We start from the raw sequence: 27,410 nt of genomic DNA, 5'->3' as shown, positions 1-27,410 counted from the left end.
AAATGCATTAAAAACTTAATATATATATATATATATATATATATATATATTTTAAAGATAAACGTTCTAACTTTAGTAAAAAAAAAAATTGGAAAATAATGAATATTTAATTAGTTAAAATATTTACTGTAAAAATATAATAATTTATAATAATACCATAAAACTGTCTAATTATTTTAATTAAATTATATATTTGTGCTCTATATAAAATATATCTCTAGATCCGCCTCTGACTTGTACCCATGGTTATTAATATAGAGTGCATTACTCTATAAGACACTTTATTGTCTTTCTCTACGTTGTAAGACACAATCTGCTGAAGGATTGTTTTAGACTCAAATGCCCATTCTCCCATGTGAAGAGAAACATCATTGTTCTATTTTATTTTTGGTTTAATTACTTTCTAAATATTTTTTTTATTGTTGTCAGTTCACCCTTTGTTTCTTTATTCATTTTTTTATCGAATTTAGAAATATAAAATTAAATAAATTGGATAAAATGTATTGTAATTTTTTATTCTCTATATTTCAACGTCCATTTTCATATATTTTTTCTATAATTTTGACATTTATATATATGGATATAAAAGTCGTGGACACACTAGTTATGGATAGAAAAATATAAATGAAATAAATCGTGGACATGATAGTTGTAGACAAATAAATTTGTAGATATATTTGTTCTTGCTGACATTTTGTCGAACATGTTATATGCAGCTTGTTTTTTTTTTCATATTTGCATAAAATATACAGATGAAAACATACGAGCAAAAAAAAAAAAGTTAACATTTTTCAGATTCCTAAAGAGTGTAGTACAATACTTCCAACTTCTGTATTAAAAGTTCACATTTTACAATCTATACTATTAAAGCAGAATACCTACTAGGATTCTGCCCTTACCTTTTCAAGTTATTTACAAGTCTCTGCCATTGCCTTTTTTCCTTTTAAAAAATTAAATGTCGACAGTTATTTTAAACAAATCTCAAGCCTTCGATTTTTAAAACATATTCAAATCGTTTTTAAGCCCATTTACGATTAAATCTAGGCTTTTTTAAAGAAAATCCAAACATGAATGAATGTTCAGTCCATCAAAACTATCTTCATGATGAAACACCCTATACCATTGAAACCCCACCGACATCATCTTCTTTTTACTGGCAAACCCTATGCCCTGAAATGAAAACACTAACCAAGATGAATCAATGTTCATAATAATAATAAGCTTATTTAAATTATATTTACATACAACATGAAACCTACATATATGTTGTCTCCTTTCCAAAATGCAATATATAATGGTCGACACTTTAATCAAACAAAATAATTAAAATATATTTGACCACAACTTAGTATGGTATGTTTCAAAAAATTTATAACAATATTTATTTACAAATATAATTATTTTTCAACTAATCCCCTAATTTTCATAATCAATTAAAAGCAGAAAATTAAATTAGAATGCCAAATCCATTCCAAGTATATTCTTTAGCTCATTCCATGATTTCCTCTTCCTAAAATCACGCTTTAAAGAATTACATATACTCATATTGCTTGTGCAATACCCACAGAATATCTTTGGATTTCGAATTAGGGGACTGAACCTTCCTAATATTTACAATTATTCATATCGAAATCAAAACCATAAAATCTTGAGAGATACGATCTAGAGTATGCATCAAATATAGAAAACGAATATATGCTTAAGCTACATTCACGGTTTAAAAAAAACAAGCAGAGATCGTATTACTATATAATACTCACATAATATCTTTGGTTTCAAATTGGTAACTGAATTTACTACTATTAAATACTACTAGAAAATCTTGCCAATATTTAGAGTATTCACCAAGTTTTCCTCAAAACCTAAACAACTCTCCCCATCGCCACTTCCTTATATAAATAACGACGCTTCTTCCTAAACAAACTCATACCATCAAACAAACAAATGGCTTCTAAAAAGCAAATCAAAACATCTATTGTTTCTAATGAACAAGCCATCCCCATCAACAACTTGAAGCCAGTGCACACCGCTAAGATGGTTCATGCGAAGGTTCTACATTCTTGGAAACAAAACATTCAACTAGGGGGGGAAACCATGGAATTCGTTTTGGCTGATGAGAATGTAAGCAATCCTAAATTATTCCCTTAACGTTTTTATTAGAATGTTATTATTCTAAATGATGTTAATATTCTAAATGTATTTGGAACATGTACAAGGGGCATAAAATTCATGCAACCTGCAAAAAAACTTACATTGAGAGTAAAGGAAGCCTTCTTCCGGTTGGAGCATGGCGCTACATCCGAAACTTCCATGTTAGGCCTGCAGGAGGAGCTTATCGCACAACAAACCATGCCTACAAGATTGTTTTTAATCCAAATACAAATGTTACTCGGTCAAATTTCATGAATGACGAGTTGTATCTTAATTTGGTCGATTTCCAGTTAATTTTATCTGGCACACTTGATGACAAGCTCTTAATTGGTAAATATATAAGCTATAGATTTCTAAAATATTTTTTTGTGCTTGCTATTACTAATATCTTTTGCAATGTTTTTTAAAACAGATGAGCTTGGCCAAGTGTTGGATTGTGGTGATGTCGAAACCATTCAGTGTTCTGGGGGTAACCAGCGTAAAAAACTGGAATTCATCCTAAGAGACATCAAGTAAGTTTGCTGTCACATGAAAAACTATTCAAGACATTATTTTGGTCGAATATTGTTACAACTAACCTCGCTTTTTGACTGGCGCCACCCCATAGTGATTCAAGAATACCATGCTGCATTTGGGGAAACTTAACCGATATTCTCCATTCTGCCTGCAACCAAGACGATGGAATGGTTACATTGCTTTTGAGGTTTGCTAAACTTGGAAAGTTTAGAGGTACATATTTAGCGTAAACAAAATATATATATTCTAAATAAGACTATCTTACATATACACTGCTGGATTATTAAAATGACAGGAGAACTACAAATCTCTAATTCCTTTGATGCCTCTCGAATGATCATTAACCCGGCAATACCAGAGGCTGAAGCATTTAAAGATATGTAAGGCCATAATCCATTGCTTATTTTACAGTAGTTATTTGCCTATCATACTGATTATTTGGGAAAATTTTCATGGTTATCAGCGACAATGGGGATGACACAACTCTAATTACATTTGAAAGTAATGAGGAGAGTCAAGAGGACAACAACAAGCAAGTAAATCATCCAGGCAAGCGAGGACAGCGTGATAAGTGGTTGATATTCCCCACTAAGACCATCCAAGAAATGGTAGCGTCAACTCAAGTAAGCATTTTAAGTCCTTTATCTTACATTGTGTATCTCGTGTGGGTGGTTAACTATTTTTTTTTTGATTTTGTTTAGGTTGATAAATGTTTAGTCACTTGCATAGTCTATGCAATTGATATGGATTGGTCCTGGTATTACTTTGGTTGTGATGCATGCCAAAAAAGGGTGATCAAAACCGGAACCAACATTAAGATAGTAAAAGGAACTGAAATAACCACTCATATTTGGTGGTGTGAGACATGCAACGACACTGTGTTCAAAGTTTCACCAAGGTATGATTGTGCAAATTTAAGAAAAAACATGCATACGTAACAACTTAGAGTGATGTTTAGCAGTTAAAACTGTAACTTATGGCTGTCTAATCTATAGGTTTTGGCTTCACTTGATGGTCAAAGATGATACCGGTGTGTCAAAAATAATGATTCTGGACAAGGTGGCTAATGGGATTGTTCCTGAATCTCCTCTCAAATTGTTGAATGGAAGCTGGGATGAGGTATTTTTTAAGCAAATATGGCAATTAATTTGCGTCATCTTACTGACAATAGAACACTAAATCTATGCAATCTATTTGGCAGCTTGAAGACCCAAGCTTAATACCAGATGCTATTACTGATTTGATTGGAAAAAGTTTCACATTTGGAGTCTATGTTGAGAAGGATAATGTATCTTATGGTGCTGAGATATTCAAAGTTGGAAAAGTCTACAAAGACAGAATGATTTGCTTAACTGGTGGAATCACATCCAGTCACTCTGAAAAGCCGTTGACAATTACAAGTGGTGATGAGGTACCATTGTCTAATCTATGGTTATATTAAGTTTTTTTTTTTGAGATTTTCTGTCTTAACATGACTATCAATGTAATTTTTTACAGGGTTCAGTTTATTTCACTGATAGTCAAGAACTTAACGACTCCGTGACCACACCATCCAGTAAGAGAAAAGAAGATGATTCTATTTCTCTGCCTGACATCAGTTCAACATCAAAGAAACCATGCTTAATGACAGTAAAAATTGAGAAGGCGGAAGAAGCTGCTAAGAAACTTGGCTAATTTGGAAGCAGACTGCTTTGATGTTTTCCAGTATTTTGGTTTTTGTTTTTCCTATTTACGTTGTTGGGTTTTTGCTTCTTTCGAAACTTATGTTTGATTTGTGTTTTTTTCAATAAGTCTATTTAGACTAATGCATTGTTAAGTTTTCTTTGATTTCTGTTTTTTTCCTATCAAAACAAAATAATCTGCTTAATTGATAGTTCGTTTCTTATAAGCAAGTCCTGGAAACAAAATAATCTATTTACTTAACGTATAGATTATTTACTACTGACGCAGTGTCCACACCATCCAGTAAGAGAAAAGAAGACAAGAATATTTCTCTCCCTGACATCAATTCAACATCCAATGCACAATGACAATCAAAATTAACAAGGTGGAAGAGGAAAATAAGAAACGTTAAAGTTGGAAGAAGACATCTCGTGTCGTTTTGAGCTTTTAAAATTTATGTTATTCTATTTATTAAGACTTCATTATACAATCAAATGTTTTGACCCTATTCTTTTAAGACTAATCAAATGTAACTATAGCAAGTGTAATATTTTGAACATATTCTTTTAAGACTAATCAAATGTTTTATTAGATACTGCAAGATTTAGTTGTCGTTTGAATGTATATTCTGACCATATACTTTAAGACTACTCAACAATTTGATTAGATACCAATATATTTAGTTGTCGTTTTTGTTCCTATATTTTCTGGCAAAATCTAGATTTAAAAACCTACACAAAAAACTGATGAACGCGATTGCTAATTACGTTTAGAATTTCAATGACACAGAAAAACGAAGAGGTCCCTCCAGGATCACATGATTTGATATCATCCCAACAGAGAAAAAGAAAGAGAAGAGCAGACAACAATGAATCCGAGAATACACAGCCGTGTGGTGAAGCTTCGAACAACATTTCAACTTCTGTGCCTCTTAGGAAAGCTTTTACGAGGGTTCTAAATGATATCTCCAATATTCCTACTAATTTGCGATTCTCGACAGTTTCTATTGGGACAAACCCTACTAATGGTTTAGACCTTCCACAAAACATCAAATGTTTTAGATAAATTTTGAAGCTTAACCTCACTACTGCAAAATTATGTTTTTTTTTTCAGATAGTGGAAATGTAAAGGATCAGAAAGCTTTAGCAAAAAGATTAAAGAGCAATTCATATAAGTTTATGTGTAAGTGTACTTAACTCCAGAACATTTTCTTAGTTGTTTGTAATAGTTTTGAATGACTCAATGTTATGTTTATGAAAACAGCACAATCAAGCAATCAAACTACTGTCAGCAACATCGTTGGAGGATCTAACAACAATAAAGAAACTGTTAAGAGAAAGAGATCTACAAGCATAGATGTCACTGAACATACACCATCTTCTTATTCCAGTAAGAAAAAATGTTCCAAACCAGGTGTTCTAGCTGATATTACCAACACCTTGCCTTCAATGCTTGGCACACCTTCTACAAGTGGTTCATGTATCTCCAAGATATCTACTAAGGGTATATAGTGTAAATCTGAAATTTTGATTTTGATTTGATTTCTCAGAGTTTGTTCTTTTTTCCTAACGTCTGTTGGCTCAATCACATAAAGGGAAAGATAAGGTTGTTGCTGAAGATAACAAGTTAAAGAGTAATACTAGAACCAAGAAGTGTAGAAAAACATTGGAACAACAATTTGATGGTTGTGTAGATGATTATTCGTCATGTGAGGATGATGAGGACCAAGCATTCCAATGTGACTATGAAGGTATAAACGTTTTAATGGTACCCCTAAGTTCCACTGATTATATATTTATAAAAATGTGGATATAAACCAATTATATTAAAACAACTTTTTTTGTCTACAGAAGAATCTGAATTATACAAAGAACAAGTTTATGATTGCAGTAGCGAAGAAAGTGACACAAGTGACAATGAAACCATAAACTGCAACCCTATATCTAAAGATTCAAATGCCAATCAAAGATCACCTGATGTCTTATCAAAAGAAGGGAATCAAGAAATTAATACACAGCGTACTTCTTCCTGTGCCAAGATGGTGAAGAGAACTTCTTCGTCTGCCCAGATGATGAAACCTACTTCTTCTAGAAAATCTCGTGGTAATCAGTTATTTTTATCAAGACAGTCAAATTATTCATTTACCTTTTCGTTACATTCAGCTCGTGATTTTATTCTTTTAAATACAGGTTACATTGATGACGGTGATCCAACTTACAAATGTGAACATTGTGGGGCTATAATGTGGTATGGTGAAAGGATCAACAACAAAAAACATACACGCAAACCTAAATTTGCTCTTTGTTGTGGTCAAGGACAAGTCCAGCTTCCGTTGTTAAAGGATTCACCAGCTATATTGAAACAATTACTCCATGGCAGTGATGAACAGAGTAGATATTTTCGTGACAATATCCGAGCTATAAATATGGTTTTCTCATTTACATCCCTTGGGGGAAAATTCGATCACTCAGCTCCAAAAGGCTCTGGCCCAAAAATGATTGTACTTCAAGGAGAAAACTATCATTTAATGGGTAGTTTGAAGCCTCCAGCAGGAGACCCTGCTAAGTTTGGGCAACTATATATTGTAGACACAGAAAATGAAGTTACCAACCGTGCTTCTATAATTGGGTATTCTGGTTTCCCCTAATTTATATATATTTGGAATTCATATGATTGTGTGTATATTAAGAACTGTGCTTTTGTTTTTGCAGAAAGTACAAAAAATCCGCAGAAAAAGCTAAAAAGGAGTCGATTCGGAATCAAGTTATCCAGTCTTTAATGACAATGCTTAACGAGGTCAATCCATATGTCCATCAGTTTAGATCAGCAAAGGATAGATTTGAGACTAATCCCCAAGAAACATTCCATATGCGCATTATTAGCAGTCGTGCAAAAGATGGAAGGACGTATGACACTCCTACAGCATCTGAGGTTGCTGCATTAATTCCAGGAGATTTCAATTTGGACATGGATAAAAGAGATATTGTTTTGCAAGAGAAACAAACTGGCTGGCTAAAGCGGATAAGTGAGATTCACCCTTCTTACTTGGCACTTCAATATCCTCTGATATTTACTTATGGTGAAGATGGGTTCAGACTTGGGATTAAAAAAAAAGAGACAGAGGCTACAGCTAAACTAAAGAGGCAGACTATTAGTATGAGGCAGTGGTATGCATTCCGTCTACAGGAAAGAGAGAATGAGTGTCATACACTACTGCATTCAAAGCGATTGTTTCAGCAATTTTTGGTCGATTCTTATACTTCCATAGAGTCTAACAGGCTGTGTTATCTACGGATGAACCAAAAAAGCCTTAGATCGGATAGCTATGACTCTATACAACAATCACGAAACGCAGGAAAAGAAGATATGCATGACCAAGGAAGTCGATTTTTGCTACCAGCCTCATTCACAGGAGGACCAAGATACATGAAGAACAACTATCTTGATGCAATGGCTATATGCAAATATTTTGGGTTTCCTGATTTGTTTATAACATTCACCTGCAATCCGAAATGGCCAGAAATCACCAGATATCTACAACAACGCTGCCTCACTGCTGATGATAGACCCGATATTATTGGAAGGATTTTCAAAATCAAGCTTGATTCTCTGATGATTGATTTAACAGACAAAGAGCTTCTAGGGAAGACCGTCTCTTGTGAGTTATTATGTGTTTAGTTGTTCTTTTATCTATTAACGTTTTCTTAAACTGTAACTAATTTATCTCTTCCATTTCTCAATTTCAGCAATGTACACTGTGGAGTGGCAGAAACGTGGCCTACCTCATGCTCATATTCTCTTATTCATGCATCCTAATTCCAAATTTCCAACCACTGATGACATTGACAAGGTTATCTCTGCTGAAATTCCAGATAAAGACAAAGAGCCAGAGCTTTATGATATTATCAAAGATATGATGATTCATGGTCCTTGTGGAGCTGTAAACATGAAATCACCATGCATGGAAAATGGTTTGTGTTCTAAACTGTATCCTAAGGCTTATGCAGATGTAACTACTGTCAACAAAGAAGGGTTTCCTGTTTATAGAAGACGAGAACAGACAAATAGATTTGTTGAGAAAAACGGCTTCAAGTGTGACAACAGATATGTGATACCATACAACAAGGAATTGTCTCTTCGTTTTCGAGCTCACATCAATGTGGAATGGTGCAATCAATCAGGTTCTATAAAATACTTATTCAAGTATATTAACAAAGGCCAGGATCGTGCCACTATTGTTGTTGAGCCCCCTGATAAAGAAGCACCAGACCAGAACACTTCAAGAAATGGAGAGTTGAACGAAAAGAAAAAAAAATGAAATCAAGGACTTCTTCAACTGCAGGTATTTTTTTCTACAGAAATAAGGTCTATTGTCGATTTTGAAAAACTAATGCGTCATTTCCTTTGAATGAAACTGGTGTTGATATTGATCCTTATCTCTGTGTTATCTGCCATTTTTTCAGATATGTCTCAGCCTGTGAAGGTGGTTGGAGGATTTTTACGTTTCCTATTCACTATAGATCAACACCCGTTGAGAGATTGCAGTTTCATCTACCAGGAAAACAAATCATTATCTTCAAAGATGATGACACATATGAAAAAGTTACCAGCAGGAAGCTTATTGAAAACACTATGTTTTTGGGCTGGTTTGAATTGAACAAGGTCAGTGCAGTAGCTCGGGCTCTGACTTTAGCTGAAATTCCAACAAGGTTTTGTTGGAATAAGAAAGAAAAAAAGTTTCATGATAGGAAGAAAGGATTCAGTATTGGGAGAATCAACTATGCCCCACGTGACATTGAAGAAGCGTTCTACATGCGTGTATTGCTTAACATTGTGAGAGGTCCAACGTGTTTTGAAGACATTAAAACGTTTCAAGAGGTTCTTCATCCTTCATACAAGGAGACATGTTTTGCAAGGGGACTGTTAGAAGATGATCAGGAATATATACACGATCTCGTGAGAGCAAGTTTCACTGGTTCTGCATGTTATATACGTCAAGCTTTTGTTATCATGCTCATGTCTAATACTTTGTCAAAACCAGAAGTCGTTTGGGAACAGACTTGGGAGTTCCTTTCTGAAGACATTGAGCATACGAGAAGGAAGCTATTACATAGACCAGGTACAATACTGGTTCCTCAATTTGCTTAATATTTTATATTTTCTCTCAAGATATTTAGGGAATATAGTATGAATTGTTAGTAGCTGATTTTTTTTTGGTTTTATGAAGATCTTTGCTTGAGTGATGCGGAAAAAAAACAATATGCGCTTACAGAGATTGAGAAGCTTCTAAAGAGTAATGGAACTTCTTTGGAGAAGTTCAAAAATATGCCTAAACCACTACCAGATATAGTTAATAATAACGTTTTGATCATGGATGAGCTCAGTTACGACCGGCAGGAATTAGAAGCTGATCTTCAGCGTGACACTCCAAAACTTACGGATGAGCAAAAGAAGATTTTTGATGAAATTACTGATGCTGTTATAACGAAAAAAGGAGGCGTCTTTTTTGTCTATGGATTTGGTGGTACAGGCAAAACTTTCTTATGGAGATTGCTTTCTGCAGCAGTACGTGTCAGGGGCGAAGTATGTCTGAATGTTGCCTCAAGTGGTATAGCTTCCCTATTGCTACAGGGAGGAAGGACTGCACATTCTCGATTTGGAATTCCTATAAATCCAGATGAATTCTCCACTTGCACACTTACAAAAGGAACTGATAAAGCAGAGCTGGTGAAAGCAGCGTCCCTTATAATTTGGGATGAAGCTCCAATGATGAGTAAACACTGTTTTGAATCATTGGATAGGAGTATGTTGGACATTGTTGGAGACAATGATAAGAGACCTTTTGGTGGCAAAGTTGTCGTATTTGGTGGAGACTTTAGACAAGTATTGCCTGTCATTCATGGAGCTGGAAGGGCTGAGATTGTTATGGCTGCTCTTAATTCATCTTATCTTTGGAAGCAGGTAAAAGTTTTGCAATTAACCAAGAATATGCGGCTGCTGTCAAATAATCTATCTACCGAAGAGGCAAAAGAATTGCAAGATTTTTCACAATGGATATTAGACATTGGAGATGGAAAGATTGGTGATGGAAATGATGGGGAAGCTCTTATCGACATTCCAGAAGAGTTCTTAATTCTTGATGCTGATGATCCAGTAGAAGCTATAAGCGCAGCAGTGTATGGAGATGCTACTTCTTTACAGCAGAAGGACCCAAAGTTTTTTCAAGAGAGAGCTATACTTTGTCCTACTAACGAGGATGTGAACATGATTAATCAACATATGCTGGATAAGCTTGATGGTTAGTTACGATTCCTTAAACTTTACATGAATTATTTTGTTAGATGTTTGGTTTTTGGTCACTAGAGTAACACTTTACTGTTTTAATGCAGGAGAGGAAAGAATATACTTAAGCTCTGATTCTATCGACGCTTCTGATAAGTTTTCTGTTAATGACCAAGCTCTCACTCCAGATTTCTTAAACAGAATTAAAGCATCAGGATTGCCAAATCATAGTCTGCGACTGAAAGTTGGTTGTCCAGTGATGTTGCTAAGAAACATAGATCCTACTGGGGGATTGATGAATGGAACGCGACTTCAGATTACAGAAATGTATGACTTCATGATAAAGGCCAAAGTTATTACAGGGGAAAAGGTTGGTCGAACTGTGTTAATTCCTAGGCTTTCAATAACTCCTTCAGATAAAAAGATGCCATTCAAGATGAGGAGGAGACAACTGCCTATTGGTGTGGCATTTGCTATTACCATCAACAAAAGTCAAGGCCAAACTTTGTCTGAAGTTGGTATTTATCTACCAAGGCCTGTTTTCTCTCATGGACAACTATATGTGGCTGTTTCCAGAGTCACTTCTAAGAAAGGCTTGAAGATATTGATTGTTGACAGCGAAGGCAAACCTCAACGTCAAACAAAAAATGTGGTCTTTAGAGAGATTTTTGACAATTTATGATTTCAGACAATTTGTTTTGTTTTTTATAACTTTGTTGGAACGTGGATTTATATACGGTTTATGGTTCTATGTTTAGCTACTGTTTTATATTAATAAGTCTCTCTTATAATATTATTGAAACTTTTGGAAAAGTTCGATACATGAAGAGATTAAAATATTTTTGCTTTGTGATGAGGAAAGATGATTCTTGATGAGGTTCTAGAAATCCCCAGGAACAAACAAAGAATGTTTCAAGCTATATGTGTTGTATAAGACAACATCTACAAGAGAATTTGAACTTTACTAAAAGTTCTTAAGGAATACGGTAATCAATATATTTTCCACTATTTCACATAATAACAAACAAATCAATCAAACTCCGGTTCCCATCCTAACTACCGATAATCACATCCAATCCTAAATTCTAGAACATTATAAATGAGGAATATTAACTTACTGATTAAATGCACTGAAGAAAGTTGTGTTAATAGTCGCTGTCATCAATTTGCTTCTTAATTTCCATTTGGATGTACCATGTACTACGCATATTGTCCTGCCAAAAGAACACAGTATAACAGTAAGTTACTATATATTTAAATTCTGGTATAGTATAAAAAGATACTTATCTTTTTGGGTGGTAGTATTAGTTCATGTTCAATCCCTTCCTATCTGCAAGCCGAATCACACTATCAAAATTCCTTACTCATTCAACCACCTAGAAACTGCAACTAAAGCAAATCACTTAATATTGAGTTACTTATTGTCTAATACAAAGCAATCTTATACTATTAAGAAATTTTAGATAAGGGGTTTATAAGAATTATCAGGCTTTTTTATCTTCTTAGCATTATTAACCTTTCTTTGTAAGACGCAAGTGTAATGCTACACTTTTTATAAACTTATTTCTTCAGCTATTTGTATCACCACGGAGCAGCACCACCATTACATCTGAACTTAGATTACATGTCTGATTTAACTGCAAAAAACAACAACAAAACATGGCGATGGTAACCATATATTATCCTAAATGACTTTCTAAAATTTAGTCAAAAGCTTCTGTGAAATCAGAGAGTTTATCAAATATTATATGAAAAGCTTTGATAATGGTTACCTTTGTTCGATTCTTCAGATGTGTTAAAGTCCCCAACATTTGATACGGTTGATATTTTTCTGTGACATAATTTCAGATCTAAGAAACTTTTCATCTGTGAAAACTAAGCCTTTTACATAAGGATCTGTGACAAAAAAAAAAACAAAACTTCAACTCTTCGTAAGAGAAATCAAAACAAACTAATTACTAATCAATACCATTCGATTTCTTATTTCTGAAGTTGTCTTTCTCAAATATATGTTGTATAACTTTGAATAGCACCATCGATTTCAATCTTCATCTCATCGATTGTTCGTCGGCCAAGAAGAGACGACCGTTTCTAGATCTCTCCTTTTTTTTCCCCTTTCCTTTTCTATTTTTTTTTTGAACTTGGAAATTAATAAACGTTACTTTTGATAAGTGGCCGAATAGTCAATGGTTAGATTTAAAAGGCCCAATTCGTTTAAAATGAACTTAATTAAAAATTTAAGAGGCCCAATTCGTTTAAATGGTTAGAATAATAACAAACTAAACTTAATTAAAAATTAATTTTATCTATATTATTTCGTTAGTTCAATAATTATTTCATTAATTCAAGAAAGTATATATTTAAAATTAGAATGTAATAAATATCCACTAATTTTAAAAATTCATAAAATTAAAATTTGTGTAATTAATTATAAAATTAATTATAGAAGACTTATTAATTTTGATGTAATAGCATTATTTTAGTTTCACCAACAACGCATATAAAAAACACATTATAAAATAATTTATAAAATGTATATATGTAATTTTTTTTAAATGGACAATCCCGCGCTTTGAAAGCGCGGATCAAAATCTAGTTTGACTATTAAAGTTAATGTCCACATGTTAGCAAAAAAAAAAAAAAAAATTAATGGCCACAAAAGACAACAATACACAAGACAATAAACAATGCTTACACAGATGAGAGAGCCGTTAACACAAAACCTAGAATAATCCAACCCAATCGAATGAAAGTGATAACGGTCTTTCCAATTCTGAAATCTCAAGAAATTAAGAAGAGCTTACAATGTGTTTGAATTGATGGGTATCCATATTTGTTCAGAGACAGTCCGTGTAATGCTTCACTCTACAACCACATTAATAAGAAAGTTATGATTCTCTCCGGTGACGGAGTTGTCAATTCGGTGAGGAAGACACCGAATATAGTGATATGATTGAGACAAAAAAAAAGAAAACAAAAAAAAAAGAAATCTGGAGAGAGGTAACGAGAGTGAGCTGTCTCTTTAAAGGGTATTTTGGTTATTGAATAAGAAGAGTATGTGTGTCAAGTGAGAAATGCGTTATTGTATATTACAAAGTCAGAAAAAACTCTCCGACGAAAGGTAAACGCTTCTTCGACTTTTCTCTCCGCTCATACTCACAATATCATCTATTTCTCATTTTGATTGAAGTTTAATTGCAGATAATTTATCAATTGAACTGAAGAAACCAAGTGTTTGTATTGGAGATAACAGAGTCCTTGTCCACGTTTTATGGTATAATTTTAGTAACATGAGTTCATGTCCACGTATTGTTGTATAGTTTTATGGAATCAAAACAGAGAGTTTGTCCACGTTATCTACTATAAACACATTAACATCACTCATCCACACATCACCCAACCACGCATCACTCGTCCACAGATCACCTATCCACAAGTGTCATTTTCATTAAGGGCAAAATTGTCCACAATCTGTTACTGACCCATAACAAAGTGTGTCACATGTAAGAAATATCTATAGATGTAATAGAAAATCAAAAAGTGTGTCTGAGTGTAATTGAACTCTCTTAGATTAGACATCAAAGAAAGTTGTTGTCGTTTCCTCTAATGAATGAGAAGGAATATTTTGGTTTCTCGAATTACTTTTGTTAATGTTCTCAAATAAACTAACATCTTGGTAAAGATCATTGGTGGTATATACCACTAAGACAAGTACCAATGTTTTTGACCGCAAACTTTACAACAAGTTATATCTTTTGACACTGACCGACAATAATGCACACTGGGCTGTTTTTTTTTTAATACATCCGTCGATCTTGGAAAACACTCGTTCAACCTTATTATTAGAAATTGATTTGGATCGACGGCTCTAAAGCAATCCTTATATGTATCATAACCTAAAAGTTGTGATAACTTGCATGAAGTCATTGAAAAAACAAAAAGGATTAAAGACAGAATACGAATTTCTCAGAACACATTGCTTAAGCTCATGAAGACTCGGAACATATTTCTTTCGACTTCTTCACTTGGAAGCTTCAGTTGACCCAGTTGTTTTGTTGACCTCGACAGGACACTGAGATACATATGGTTTCAGCTGTAAAATAAAAATTGTTCCATCAGCATACATGACCAACTTACAGCATAAAGTAAGCATAGGATCACAAACCTAAGACTTGTAAAAGGGATTCACTAATGTTCGATTCTCGTGTTGAATAAGAATACTGAGCTATTCGATATTTGATGAATCAAAGAAAAAGGAAACATAGGGTGAAATAAAAACCTTAAAGCCGGTCAGATCAGGGATCACGTAGTTTGGCAATTTATCTGGCTGCACAACATATCCTCCTGCAAAACAATGTCACAAAACTTAGACAAAAGTAAAAGTAAAGCCTGAAAACAAATGAAAATCGTTTATATTATAATTCTACGATGATGAATTTGCTAAAACATTAATCAGTCATAAGCGCTACTAAACAATAGCTCACCGAAACAGATCAATTCTCAAATTCCAATCATCAAATGATGTAATATTATTATTCATCTACTATTGTCATTTTTTGACAAAAGAATCTGAATTAACTTAGGTAATGATATATAAATTCAAACAACTTTCAATCATAAGATACTGAACAAGTTATGATTGTCAACTGTTTAAGTTTCAGGTCAATCTTTAGAAATAGAGATGCAATTCAGAAAATGTAGCCAGGTTATCGACAAGATAGCAAAGCAAATGAAACCTTTTTTGGTGTGGAAACCAGTAGATTTGCAGTTTTTGCCCTTGTAGAAGTCTCTTGGAGCTCGTTTTGGGGAGAGAATATCAAGTGACGACGCTCTCTTCCGTCGGAAAGATCTTCCAATCGCCGATAACAACCCTAGCGTCATCCCCGCTAATCAATATCAATCTGGAGCGAAAAAGTTATAAAAATCGATGAATATCAAAGATCATCAATGTCAAACAAATCAAAGTTGATCATCAACTGATATAGGAGAGAAAGTGATACAGACGCCCCGTCGGAGATTTTGGAGAAGATCAGTGTGGACTGTGGAGAGAGAGTGTGTGAATGGGTTTAGGGTTTTTCCGATATGGCATGGATGGGTGGGGAATATATTTAGAATAGGCCCAAACTTGAATTAAGCCCATCAACTGAATGTGTGCGTTAGTTTTTTCCTAATGGTAACGTCATATATGTAACTTTTGTCTACCATGTTTATTACTAGAAATATCATCCCGTAACAGAACAACTATAAATTAATACTCGATAAATTAATAATCTCTATAAATTAATAAATTTCGTCGGTTTCAACTTGGATCGGTTCAAAATTTGACACAAATCGATAAAATAATAAGATAATAATTTTTTAAAAAATTCTATGTAAATATATGGTCCCATTAAAATCATAAATTGATAATTTATATGTACACATATTTTATATAAGTAAGAACCTATTATTATATTGTTTATTTTATATTCACAATAAAAAATTCTTTATATTTTTTTAACACTTAATATAATTTTGATGAGATTTAGTAATATTATATCTAAAACCACATTTATGTTCTATGCAATATATATAATATACACCAAATCATATATATAAAATTAATATAAATGTCAAATTTTAAAAGATAACAATTAACGTCTATACAATAAAATAAAATATATATCTTATTTTAAAATAAATATATCTTAAAATAAAAAATCTAAATAAGAAAACTTTTGTAAATTAATATCTCTATAAATTAATAAAATTTCAAAATCCCAACATTATTAATTTATAGAGGTTCTACTGTATATTAAAAACATGCATTGACTTTAATGCATTCACACTATCTTTCCTACGTGGCGTTCTTACATTCATTTGGAAAAATTTACGTTTACGTGTCGTTTTAATAAAGCACCTCAAAATTTTGTTTCCTATTTTAATTAAAAACTACGACAAATGTTTTACATCGTTGATACTGTCATGTTTCACGTAAGTTTTTGAGCTTCAAAATTTTGATAACATAGCTTCGTAGCCGAACACAACTGTCCTTCTCTTAGATAACATAGCTTCGTAGAGATCTTTTAGAGTAGAGGAAAATGAAAATATGGTGACTGTGCAAGGATCTAAGTGAACTCGATGCTCAACTCTATTTACTGATTATTTATATTCAATTGTTTTTTGCCATTCCTGTTTTAATATTTTTTTTCCTTTCATCTCTCTTGTTCCTCTTTAGATTGCTAAAAGGAGGAAGTTGGTCTCATCTATAAAAGACAGCACACCTAACTTGGATGATGGAAAAGCTTCCTCCAAAGAAGAATATGATTCTTCTGTGAGTGCAAACACTGATGCAACTAAGAAAGAGAAGATGGGTGAGGACGGAAACGGTAGTGCTACCCCAAGTAATTATGGCAAGTCATCTTTCAGCAATGAAAAGGTCAAACACTAGCAAAGGTGGGTTTGTATCTACCTAGACCTGTTTTCTCACATGGACAATTGTACGTGGCTGTTTCTCGAGTTAAATTAAGGGAGGGGTTAAAGATCCTTATTACTGACAAGGACGGTAACGGTAGTGCTACCCCAAGCAATTATGGCAAGTCATTTTTGAACAATGAAAAGGTCAAACACTAGCAAAGGTGGGTTTGTATCTACCTAGACCTGTTTTTTCGCATGGACAATTGTACGTGGCTGTTTCTCAAGTTAAATCAAGGGAGAGATTAAAGATCTTTATTACTGACAAGGATGGCAAACCACAGAGTTCAACGATGAATGTGGTTTACAAAGAAGCTTTCAAGAACTTATTTGAAGATAAGGAATGATAAGTAAGTAGACGTTTGATTGATGTTTCAGAAATCACATGGGCAGTCTTTACAAGACGGCTGTAAACCACACTTTAGTTGTCTACTGTGTTGAACCTTCTTCATTTTTTTTTAACAGTGGAGCTTATTCCGTGTGTTTCGAGAAGGAGATGGTGCAATGAAGCTATGATCATCTCATAACTGTAAGTGTATAAGCATAAATATACTTAAGAATATTGTACTCGGTTATATAATTTGACAAAACTATTAATGTATTAGTCGGACTATTCGCAAAGGGTTTACTTTACTAATCTCTTTGTTGTATATTTTGCAGGACGTCTCAGAACATATCAAATCCCACAATTTGGTAGCAAACAAAATATTGTAGAAGCTCAAGAACAACTGTCCTTTCTACCAAGTCTTACTAATCGCACCAAAATTTCTTTTTCAGTTCAAACAATGTCTACTAAGTCTACATTTTTTTATACTCGGATCTTGATTCGTTATAATTTAAGAAGTATATTCTTTCAGCATTGCATATTTATTGCATCATTCAGATTTTTTGATGGTTTGGTACTAACATTATTTTGCGAAAGAGAGACTATCGTTGTACGACTTTCCATTTCCTGGCTCCCTTACTAGAGAAAAACATAATTAACTGACATTTAATATCTTTTTTGAGACTAACTGCTATATATTATTCATACAAAATTTAATGCAAATGTATGAATGCAACGAAATTTTTAATATAACTTTCATGTATTGTCAATAACACTTTTCGTTACACTAAAATTTATTTATCTCCTTTCTCTCACAGTTTATTATAAGTTCAATAAAATTACAGTTTTTTTTTTTTACGTCAAACGGCCATTCTATTACTCAAGCTTGAGGTGGTCTGGGTAACCAGACCGGAATAGAACAACCAATGAAAAGTAGCTCCCTATGAAAGCTCCTAGCAGTCTTAGCTAAAAATTCAGGAAACTGATTGCACAGACGTGGTACATGGGTGATTTTGAAATCCGGAAAACAAATCTGCAGCGTCTCTATCTTCTCCAGCTCTGTCGCAAATCTTGGCCACTTCTGGGGTTCATTTATCATTGCGATCAGCTCTTTGCAGTCCGTTCCAAAGCTCTGGCACAGCGAGTGTTGAAGCATGTTCTCCATCGCCCATCGCAGCGCTTCTACCTCCAAATGCAACGCTGATTCACATCAAGTAAAGTTTCGTGTTCCCATAAGTTGTATGTCCTCCCTACTATCCATGCAGACCCATCCACATCCACTAAAGCGATCAGAAGCTGTCCAAGATCCATCTAGCAAGCAGATATTACCCAAGCTTAAGACTTGGTTTACATCATTATTGCTGTCCCGGACTTGTGGCGGTATCATCTCATTTGCGTTAAACCAGGCTTGGCATTCACTCTCTGCGTATCGAACGAGTTCCAAAGGGTCTCTATCTATACCCCTGAAAAGCTTATCATTGCGAGCCTTCCAAATATACCATATTATCTAGGGATAAGGATCCCTGTCTTGGTCTGGTACAATGATATTATTTTTTCTCCAGAAAAGATAGTCCATGTTTGTGTAGACGCTCGCCACTGGGAATAAACCTGGACTTGTAGGAGTTACCGATAAAGACCATACTTGCAAGGCTGGAGGGCATTCAAATATTGCATGAGTTACAGATTCTTCTATTTCCCCACACCTTGGACAATAATTATCGCACCTCATATTACGCCTTACTAGATTCCTCGTTACTGCTACCTGGCCCGTGATCAATTCCCATATAAGATGGCACATCTTCCTTGGCGCTTTCAACTTCCAAGCAAAGGCTTGAAGTTTAGTGATACTTGGCTGTAATATTTCCTTTTCCTCCTCTTGCTTCAATAGGTTCTGAGCAACCCAGTATCCAGACTTGACTGTGTATTGGCCATTTCTCGTGTAGCTCCAACAAAAAGTATCTCGACGGTGAGTAGAGCTTATAGCCATACTGCGGATAAGAGGTATATCATCAGGATGGACATAATCATCTAGTAATCCTACATCCCACTCCTTTCATTTCTGATTAATGATGTCACTGACTCTCATGTTTAGGTTCATCACAGGGGCTATAGGTCTAGCCGGTCTAGCAGGTGTCGTTGGAATCCACGGATCCTCCCACACCCAGACGTCGTAACCAGAGTGAATCTTCTGTCTGATTCCTAGCAGTAAAAGCTTCCTTGCTGCGGAGATGCTTGTCCACACATATGATGGGCTGCTAGTAGAGGTTGCCCTCAATGGCGAGGTCATCCTATAATATCGCCCCCTTAATACTCGGGCAACCAGTGAATCAGGGTATTGGACCAGTCTCCATAATTGCTTTGCCAGTAATGCTAAATTGAACTCATGAATTAGCCGGAAGCCAATACCGCCCTCTTCTTTGGGTAGACAAACCTTGTCCCATTTCGCCCAGTGTATCCCTCTTTTTGGAGGATTCGAGCTCCACCAAAATTGTGCAATGGCACTATCGAGGTTTTCAAAGATCTCCAATGGGAGCAGAAACGTCGACATAACGTATGTCGGAAGAGCTAGTAAAATGGATTTGATCATTACTTCTTTTCCTCCTTTTGAGAGCCATCGACCAGTCCATCCATTGACTCTGTGCATCAGATTATCCTTTAGAAATGCAAAAAGTTTACATTTAGAGCCACTAATATCCTCTGGGATCCCCAAATACTTTCCCATCCCTCCATCATTGTGTATTCCAAGTGTATCTTTAACCTCTTGCCGGGTGGCTGCATTAATCCTCTTACCAAAGAGTAAGGAAGACTTGTCAAAGTTTATACATTGGCCAGATGCTTTACCATATTTCCTGACTACTTTCATTAATTCTTCACATTCACGGGGCTCCGCCTTACAGAAGAAAAGGCTATCATCAGCAAAGAGAAGGTGGGATACCGAAGGACATGCGCGTGTAATACGCATCCCCGTTACCTTCCCTTGGTTCTCTGCATGATTGAGAAGGCTAACGAGCGCTTCCGTGCACAGAATAAAAATGAAAGGAGACAACGGATCTCCTTGACGCAGGCCTCTACCTGGAACAATAAAATTACAGTTATGGCAAAGATTATAGTATATAATATTTTTAATATACATATTTAGAACGACTGTAATTCGTTTCATCCCGAAGGTATAATATATAGGGGTTTTTGCAAATATGACTTAAAACTTGAAATCAAACACAAAACTAACCCATGTTTTTTTTTTGGAACTTTGACTTGCCTCTTTCACCCCCAAAGTTCAAATTATTCACGAAAATGCCATCACTTTTTTCTTTCTTTTTTTCTTTCGAAAATGCATATTTTACTCTATCACCCTCATCTTCCTCAAGTATTCACAATATTGTCATTGCCATCAATACACCAACCACCATGAACAACCAATTTGAAGCTCTTAATGCACCTAAAAATCGATTTACACTCTTTCTTTCTCAATTCTTATGAACTACAAAACAACATCTCTTTCACTTTCTCTCCATATTCATCCAAAAAAACCAAGATTTTAATTCTAAAATTTTTATGGTTCATAGAGCCATTGAAACTTACGATTCTTGGTGGGTCACTTTTGTTTGAGATTCTGGGTGCTTGGAGAAGACTTATATGTGCTAAACAAGTTGTCTCACTGGTTTAAACTATGAAATCAGTTTTTTTACCAGATATGTTCGTCCAAACAACTTACAGATAAGCAGTCTGGCTGTAGACGACTTACATAGAAGTCTTCTGGTCAATGCAGAGGTTATTTTTGCAATTGAATTTTAAATGTGTTTTTAAAAGAATTCGAGACGACTTCCATGTAAGTCGTCTAAGGTAAACGGGTTAGTTTGCATTTGACTGGATTGTGTCAGAAATTTGACTTTTCCTGGATGACTTACACGTAAGTCGTCTAGTAGAAAATTAAAAAATCAATATTTTGTTATACCTAGACGACTTACATGGAAGTCGTCTCAGATTAGTTTTGCAATTGAAAAATAAAACAAAAAAATTATTTTTTTCTAGACGACTTACACGTAAGTCGTCCGTCCGACGACTTACATTGAAGTCTTCCATGATATATTCTGAGATTCTGGTCAAACCTTGCTTATCTTGGACGGTTTCCATGTAAGTCGTCGGACGGACGACTTCTGTATAAGTCGTCTAGAAAAAAATAATTTTTTTTGTTTTATTTTTCAATTGCAAAACTAACCTGAGACGACTTACATGGAAGTCGTCTAGGTATAACAAAATATTGATTTTTTTAATTTTCCATTGGACGACTTACGTGTAAGTCGTCCAGGAAAAGTCAAATTTTTGACACAATCCGGTCAAATGCAGAACTAACCCGTTTTCCCGAGACGACTTACATGTAAGTCGTCTCGAGTTTTTTTTTAACAAACAAAGATGGACGACTTCCATGTAAGTCGTCTAAGTTAAAAATCAATTGCAAAACTAACCTAAATGGACGACTTCCTAAAAGTCTGCCAGACGACCTCCGTGGAAGTCGTTTGCGTCAATGTTTAATAAACTTTTATTTTCTCAAAAACTATAAAGAATTTTTAACATTTCCTTTTTAATTCTAGTCTATTAATAAATATTTTAGCTACTGGATGAAATTTATAACTTAATTCGTGATATTTATGAGGTTACCAATATTCATGTTTATTAAAATTTTTGCTGATCCGATAAGACTTCCGTGGAAGTCTTCTACGCTAGTTTTTTAATAACTTGTATTTTTAAGAGTATTAAGTAACTTCAAAATATGTAAAACTCATATTTTCAAAATATGTTTTCTGCCTTGGTTTTACTAAATTTGACTAAGTTTTTCAACACAAACTTGTAAAAATTGTTATATGTTTTGACTAATTACTATTGTTTGTTTTCATCTCTTAATTATGAACCAATGATGATTATTGCTATGAGTGGGTAAAATACTTGTTTCTTAAAATGTTATATTAATGACTTAAGTATCATTATTGTTATATGCATCAATGATTTTTTTTTGCTATGAGTGAGTAAAATGGTTAAAATGATTCTTAATATGTTGTATCAATGACTTAAGTATCATTATTGGTATATGCATCAATGATGTTTTTTGCTAGAATACTTCCCAGAAGACTTCTAGTGAAAGTGTTATATCTTTGAACTTATGTAATGGTTTATTTTTTGTGAATTTGACTAAGTTTTCTTGAGAATTCTTCTCCCTTAGTTGTAATAAATTTGATTAACTTTTTCTGTTATTGTGTTTTGCTATTGAAGTTGTATCAATAACTTCAATTATGTCAAGTAATTTTGGCAAGATAATATTGTGGAATATGAACATATTTACCAATTTTTTTATTAATATCTCTTCAGATTTACAAAAAAAGATCACAACTAAAGGAGTACACATGCAAATCACAAAACAGACCATAAACAAAACTATTATAGATCATTCCTCTACAAACACAAGCTTAGACTCCACTTGATACGGAAGAAAACTCCGCCAGGAGAATTCTCGGAACTCTTCTAGCGCATTATATTTTAGAAGACTTCCGAGAAGATTTCCCATAAATCTTCCAAAGTCTGCTCCAGATCTGAAAAACATGCATATAAAAAATTGTTCAAATGGCTTAAAAACAGAGAAAATGAGTTCAAGATTATATAGATCTACTTTTATAGAACACACAAAGTACATATCCAAGTGGAAGATGGGAACCATCTGGTTAAAAACCTGCAACAAAAAGATAGATTAGTGAGAAAGACGTGAGACAAAAATGAAGAATTCATATAAAGTTTGGTGTTTTCAAGTTAAAGAAATTAAAATGGGTTTGGAGAGTTTTAGTTTGGGAAAAAGGTAAGAACTTTATGCAACATGAAATTCTGTTTTTTTGTTTGGTTACAAGGGGCTGGATGTAATTTCACAAGACTTTTAGGTTAGTTTTGCATTTGATTCAAGTTTGGGTATAGTTTTGTATTTAAAATCAAATTTTGAGTCATATTTGGCAAATCCCCCTGATATATATATAGTGTTTCTATTTTCACATGAATGTTCAATATTCAAAAAATTTGCATCCCAAGTAAACTATGTCAATATATGGTAGCTTCGGTACTACATTATTTCATCGAAACCTAATCGTAAACTGCTAGAATAACAAAGACCGAAACTTTTTACCTTTGCTCATTGATGTCGACCTACACATGTGTGTCTGCCTTGGTTCCAAGGAAAAAAAAAACAGTCTGCAATTCGTGTGAAGATAGCTAGAACATGGAAGGCACCCATTGGATCAATTCGACCCAGTACATGTTTGGTTATTGGAAATGAAAAAGTGAGAATCATATTTTTTTGTGAATCTGTTTTCTTTTTTCATATACTATTCTGACATATCATTTCAGCTATTACAATAGGGTACAACCATCGAAGCAACTATACCTTTGTTAAATTTCGGTTTGGAATAAATCTAAACGAAGGTGATTGGTTTGAAATCTATGATTTTTAACTAATTCATGCTTGTGGACTGATACGCACAACAAGGAACAAATACCATATCATCCTCACGCAAAACGCAGTGTTAACAAAGATTCAATCTATGACAGAGTTTAACTTTCTTTGCTGTGCGAATTACGAAACCATCCTCCGTGGTTTATCGCATCCTAAGTTCTGTATTGGTATGGGCCAAAATTTCAGTGACAAGTTTTCTTAGTTTTATGATTCTGTTATTTCCATCATTCGTAGTAGCATATAAATTCGATAGTCTATTAATGTCTAACCACGTTTTCGTACGTCACTTAGATCTATGCGGAGCTTTGGTTCATGTAGGCCCTCTCGAGGATTGAATTCAAGTGCAACCCAACCAGATTAATGGTGGACACCAAAGTCGAATTCAATTTTCCATCATAAATTTTGAGTGAGTGCTATTCTTTTTTTTTTCTTTTTAAGTTTACACCACTTCATATTTGATAACATAACACATTATATTTTATGCAGTTTTGTTGAAATCAGCTGTGTTTCCAATGGAACTGTAGCTGAGAAGTTATACGAAAACTGGTTTTCATCAACTGCAAAGGTTGTTGTTTGTGTATTGAAGCTATGGCGAATTGAGTGGCGCGAAGGTCAGTTTTTTTTTTTTTTTAATTTAGACTCTTTTACAGATAAATATTTAAAGATTTGTTATGGAACTGAATTGTTGATTTGTATAGGTTGCTTGAGCTATATCACAAATTTTGAAGAATGTTTGGATATTTTATTTGATCCTCAAATTCCTGACATAGTTTACTTCAAATCAATGTGAGATTAATATGAGTGGCATTATTTTATTTAGTAAACATCGTCCAACCAAGACTTTGACTTTAGAAATATGGGAGTTCTATGTCAATTTTTACTTTTAGGTTTTTAAGTTGAAAACAAATTTTGTGTTCTTGAGGGTTTAATAAGCTTCAATTGCTTTTAGTTTTCAACTATGTTTTTCTTACTTTCGAGAGTTAGATCCCAATATTATATTTATATCTGAATCCGTTATGGTTTTGCTTATACAAATTATTGATGACCCGGCAAAACCGAACAATTCTGATAAACTTATGGAGGTTTTCATCAGCCGGAAAACACACTATTTTACGCACTAAGAATGAAAAAGTAACATAATTTTTGTTATTATTAAACCCGAAATAAACTTATCTGCATACAAACCTTTTATATGAGGTACCGAGAAATATATATTTTACTATGTGACCCCTTTCACTATCATATTTCAACAGTGACATTTATAACTTCTATTGGCACCTTATTTTAAAATAACTGACTCCCTAGTTTTATTTGTTCACCAAGCAAAGAAAATCTATTGAACTTAACTTTTCCAGTCCATTAACCGAAAATCTTAGATGTTTGTATCTTTCTTTCCCTTTTCATTGTCCCTCTGAATAGTAGCAAGTGGTGGATCTTTATATATTTTTACTGAAATTAATTATATGTTACCATAGATTTCTAATTACCCTTAATAACTAAATAACATATATTTATGGGAATTATTTACTAAATCATTACATATGTCAATTGGTACGTAATCCCTTTGGTAATTTAACCGCATATCTAACTATACCATAACTCCAAATTTTCGTACAGGGGCCACAATCGAATATATAAATAACAGAATATCAAATAAAAGCGGAAATGGTCTACTTAACTTTCTCACGTATATTTTTTTTATACACCACAGTAAGTTGTATATGTATTGCGTGAAAAGAAACAGGAAGACTATCTATTTAGTTTCCTGATATAAACTAACATCTAAAACTATATAGTTAGTAATGTAATGGCATATACTCATTACATTTTTAATAAATCAGCCCAGCAGAAAAATGGTATGTCAATATATAGAAAACCTAAATGTCTACGCTAATATTACCATCTTTGGTTAACTTGCATTTTTAATCACAGTTAACCTAACTATATATAAACCAAGTGACATGCTATGAAGCACGGGGACGTCAAAGTGATTGATGTATCCGTACCGGAGACGTTTCCGGGACGGGAACACTGTGGGGACGGCACGGGGGCGGAAACATTTAATTATGGAATGTTTCTGAACAGTTTGTTTTAATATTTTCCTTTCCTAAGCTTGTTCCCTTTCTTTTCATCCAAACAAAAATAAGAAATAGAAGTCTAAACTAGATTTTGAATTTATAGCCTTTGTTTCTAATGTTTTAGTTTATAAACTTTTCACTAGACAAGATTTAAAATTATATTTTTTTTCATTTTTCAGTATATAAATATACATATATACATATATTTGTTGATATATATATGTCATACCCGTACCCATAAATTTTTAGTTTTGCCGTTTCCCGTCCCCGCTTTCATACCCGTATCTGTCTCCGTATCCGTCTCGGTGCAACATAGGTGACATGTTAAAATATATTCGCCATCACAAACAATAGAATACACGTGAATCTTACTTTCTTTCTGTGATGGCAATGTATTGTGTTTTTTCCGAGTTGCAGCCAAATAAACCTAATCCTGCAATACACGTTAAGATTGTCAGACCCTATTGTGATGGCTCCAATCCTATTTGTGATGGCTCCTGCACTTTTGTGATGCTCCAATCCTTTTTGTTTGCCTGAAAAATAAATTCAAACTGAATAAACACGTATGATAATGACTCATATATCCTAAACCTCTACACATAAGTTGTGGCCAATGAAAAATCCAAAAAATCCAACCTAGAACCAAATCGATATCAAAATTAAACAGACCCAATGTATTTTTATCTTATAAATAACAAAATTAATAATTTCATCCCGCGCAAGGCGCAAATTATCACCTAGTTAAGTTTAAATTACAGACCTACTGGTTTGTTGTTTTGGTACATTTTCATGGAAGAGTCATATGAAATATATTCTGATGTATCTTCAATTAAATATGTACGGCGTATACGAAATTATTATTTCAATTTTTTTGGATTGGTTAAGTAGACGATACATTTTTCTAAGTTTAAGAGATTTTAGGTGTTGATATCGCTAGGAGATTTGACCCCAACAGTTAGTCTCAATATTAGAATTTCATGTAATTCTGATAAGGTGACAATATCAGGAAGAAATTTTCTACCCCTTTACTACTCAGGAAGTCATATTATTCATTTTTTTTCTTTTTCCTAGCTGCTGAAGAGAGGAGAGAGGGTAACCAGAAACACCAAAACTTTTATATTCCAGACCTGCAGGACGAATATGATCCAGTGTATTCCAAGCCCCAAAACAAGCGATTAAGTAGATTATGGTTGGAAATCAGCTTTGGTTTCGTAAGACATTTTCAACAAGCGTGGATCTAACTGGCAGGTCGATCAACTTTTGTATTTCCATTCCATACACTCTGTAGTCAGTAAATCAAAGAAGGGTGCTAGAGAGTTGTTAGGCAGTTGGTTTCAAGAAAAAGTTCATCATCCCTTTTTTGACTCTACAAAACAACTTAACTGACACTTAAAAAAACACACAATGTCATTAACTACCTACCCCAGACTTGAATAACATTGTCCCCAGTGTT

The 27,410-nt window shown here is 33.9% G+C and overlaps 2 protein-coding genes and 1 pseudogene across 5 annotated transcripts; 2 read left to right on the top strand and 1 right to left on the bottom strand.

Moving 5' to 3' along the window:
• Positions 1-1,944: 1,944 nt before the first annotated feature.
• On the top strand, positions 1,945-4,341 carry LOC111209453. Its single transcript, XM_022709365.2, has 10 exons — positions 1,945-2,121; positions 2,217-2,481; positions 2,564-2,663; positions 2,759-2,880; positions 2,963-3,047; positions 3,131-3,290; positions 3,369-3,565; positions 3,663-3,786; positions 3,869-4,078; positions 4,165-4,341. Exons 1-10 carry the CDS (start codon positions 1,945-1,947, stop codon positions 4,339-4,341), a joined length of 1,617 nt encoding a protein of 538 aa, XP_022565086.2.
• On the top strand, positions 2,735-11,720 carry LOC106407821 (annotated as a pseudogene).
• A 2,704-nt stretch (positions 11,721-14,424) lies between these two features.
• LOC106399354 (39S ribosomal protein L41-A, mitochondrial) lies at positions 14,425-15,764 on the bottom strand. Of its 4 annotated transcripts, none has more exons than XM_013862946.3 (4): positions 15,616-15,764; positions 15,348-15,512; positions 14,891-14,955; positions 14,425-14,704 (listed from the first exon to the last, which is right to left on the bottom strand). In XM_013862946.3, exons 2-4 carry the CDS (start codon positions 15,490-15,492, stop codon positions 14,633-14,635), a joined length of 282 nt encoding a protein of 93 aa, XP_013718400.1. In that variant the 5' UTR covers positions 15,493-15,512; positions 15,616-15,764; the 3' UTR covers positions 14,425-14,632. The 4 variants fall into 4 exon arrangements, with proteins under 4 accessions (XP_013718400.1, XP_013718402.1, XP_013718401.1 ...); XM_013862948.3 differs by having other exon boundaries at positions 15,612-15,715; XM_013862947.3 differs by having other exon boundaries at positions 15,589-15,713.
• Between the last annotated feature and the right edge of the window lie 11,646 nt (positions 15,765-27,410).

This window comes from Brassica napus, chromosome C9 (assembly GCF_020379485.1).
Source record: "Brassica napus cultivar Da-Ae chromosome C9, Da-Ae, whole genome shotgun sequence".
NCBI classification, from domain to species: Eukaryota; Viridiplantae; Streptophyta; class Magnoliopsida; order Brassicales; family Brassicaceae; genus Brassica; species Brassica napus.
This window is presented reverse-complemented; position numbering and strand designations above follow the sequence as displayed.

Coding starts and splice junctions, on each gene's coding strand:
- LOC111209453 (XM_022709365.2), top strand. CDS start 1,945: ATGGCTTCTAAAAAGCAAATCAAAACATCTATTGTTTCTAATGAACAA. Junction 2,122..2,216: donor TCGTTTTGGCTGATGAGAAT/GTAAGCAATCCT, acceptor AACATGTACAAG/GGGCATAAAATTCATGCAAC. Junction 3,787..3,868: donor TGAATGGAAGCTGGGATGAG/GTATTTTTTAAG, acceptor TCTATTTGGCAG/CTTGAAGACCCAAGCTTAAT.
- LOC106399354 (XM_013862946.3), bottom strand. CDS start 15,492: ATGACGCTAGGGTTGTTATCGGCGATTGGAAGATCTTTCCGACGGAAG. Junction 14,956..15,347: donor TGGTTTCCACACCAAAAAAG/GTTTCATTTGCT, acceptor ATTGTTTTGCAG/GAGGATATGTTGTGCAGCCA. Junction 14,705..14,890: donor CTGATCTGACCGGCTTTAAG/GTTTTTATTTCA, acceptor TTTATTTTACAG/CTGAAACCATATGTATCTCA.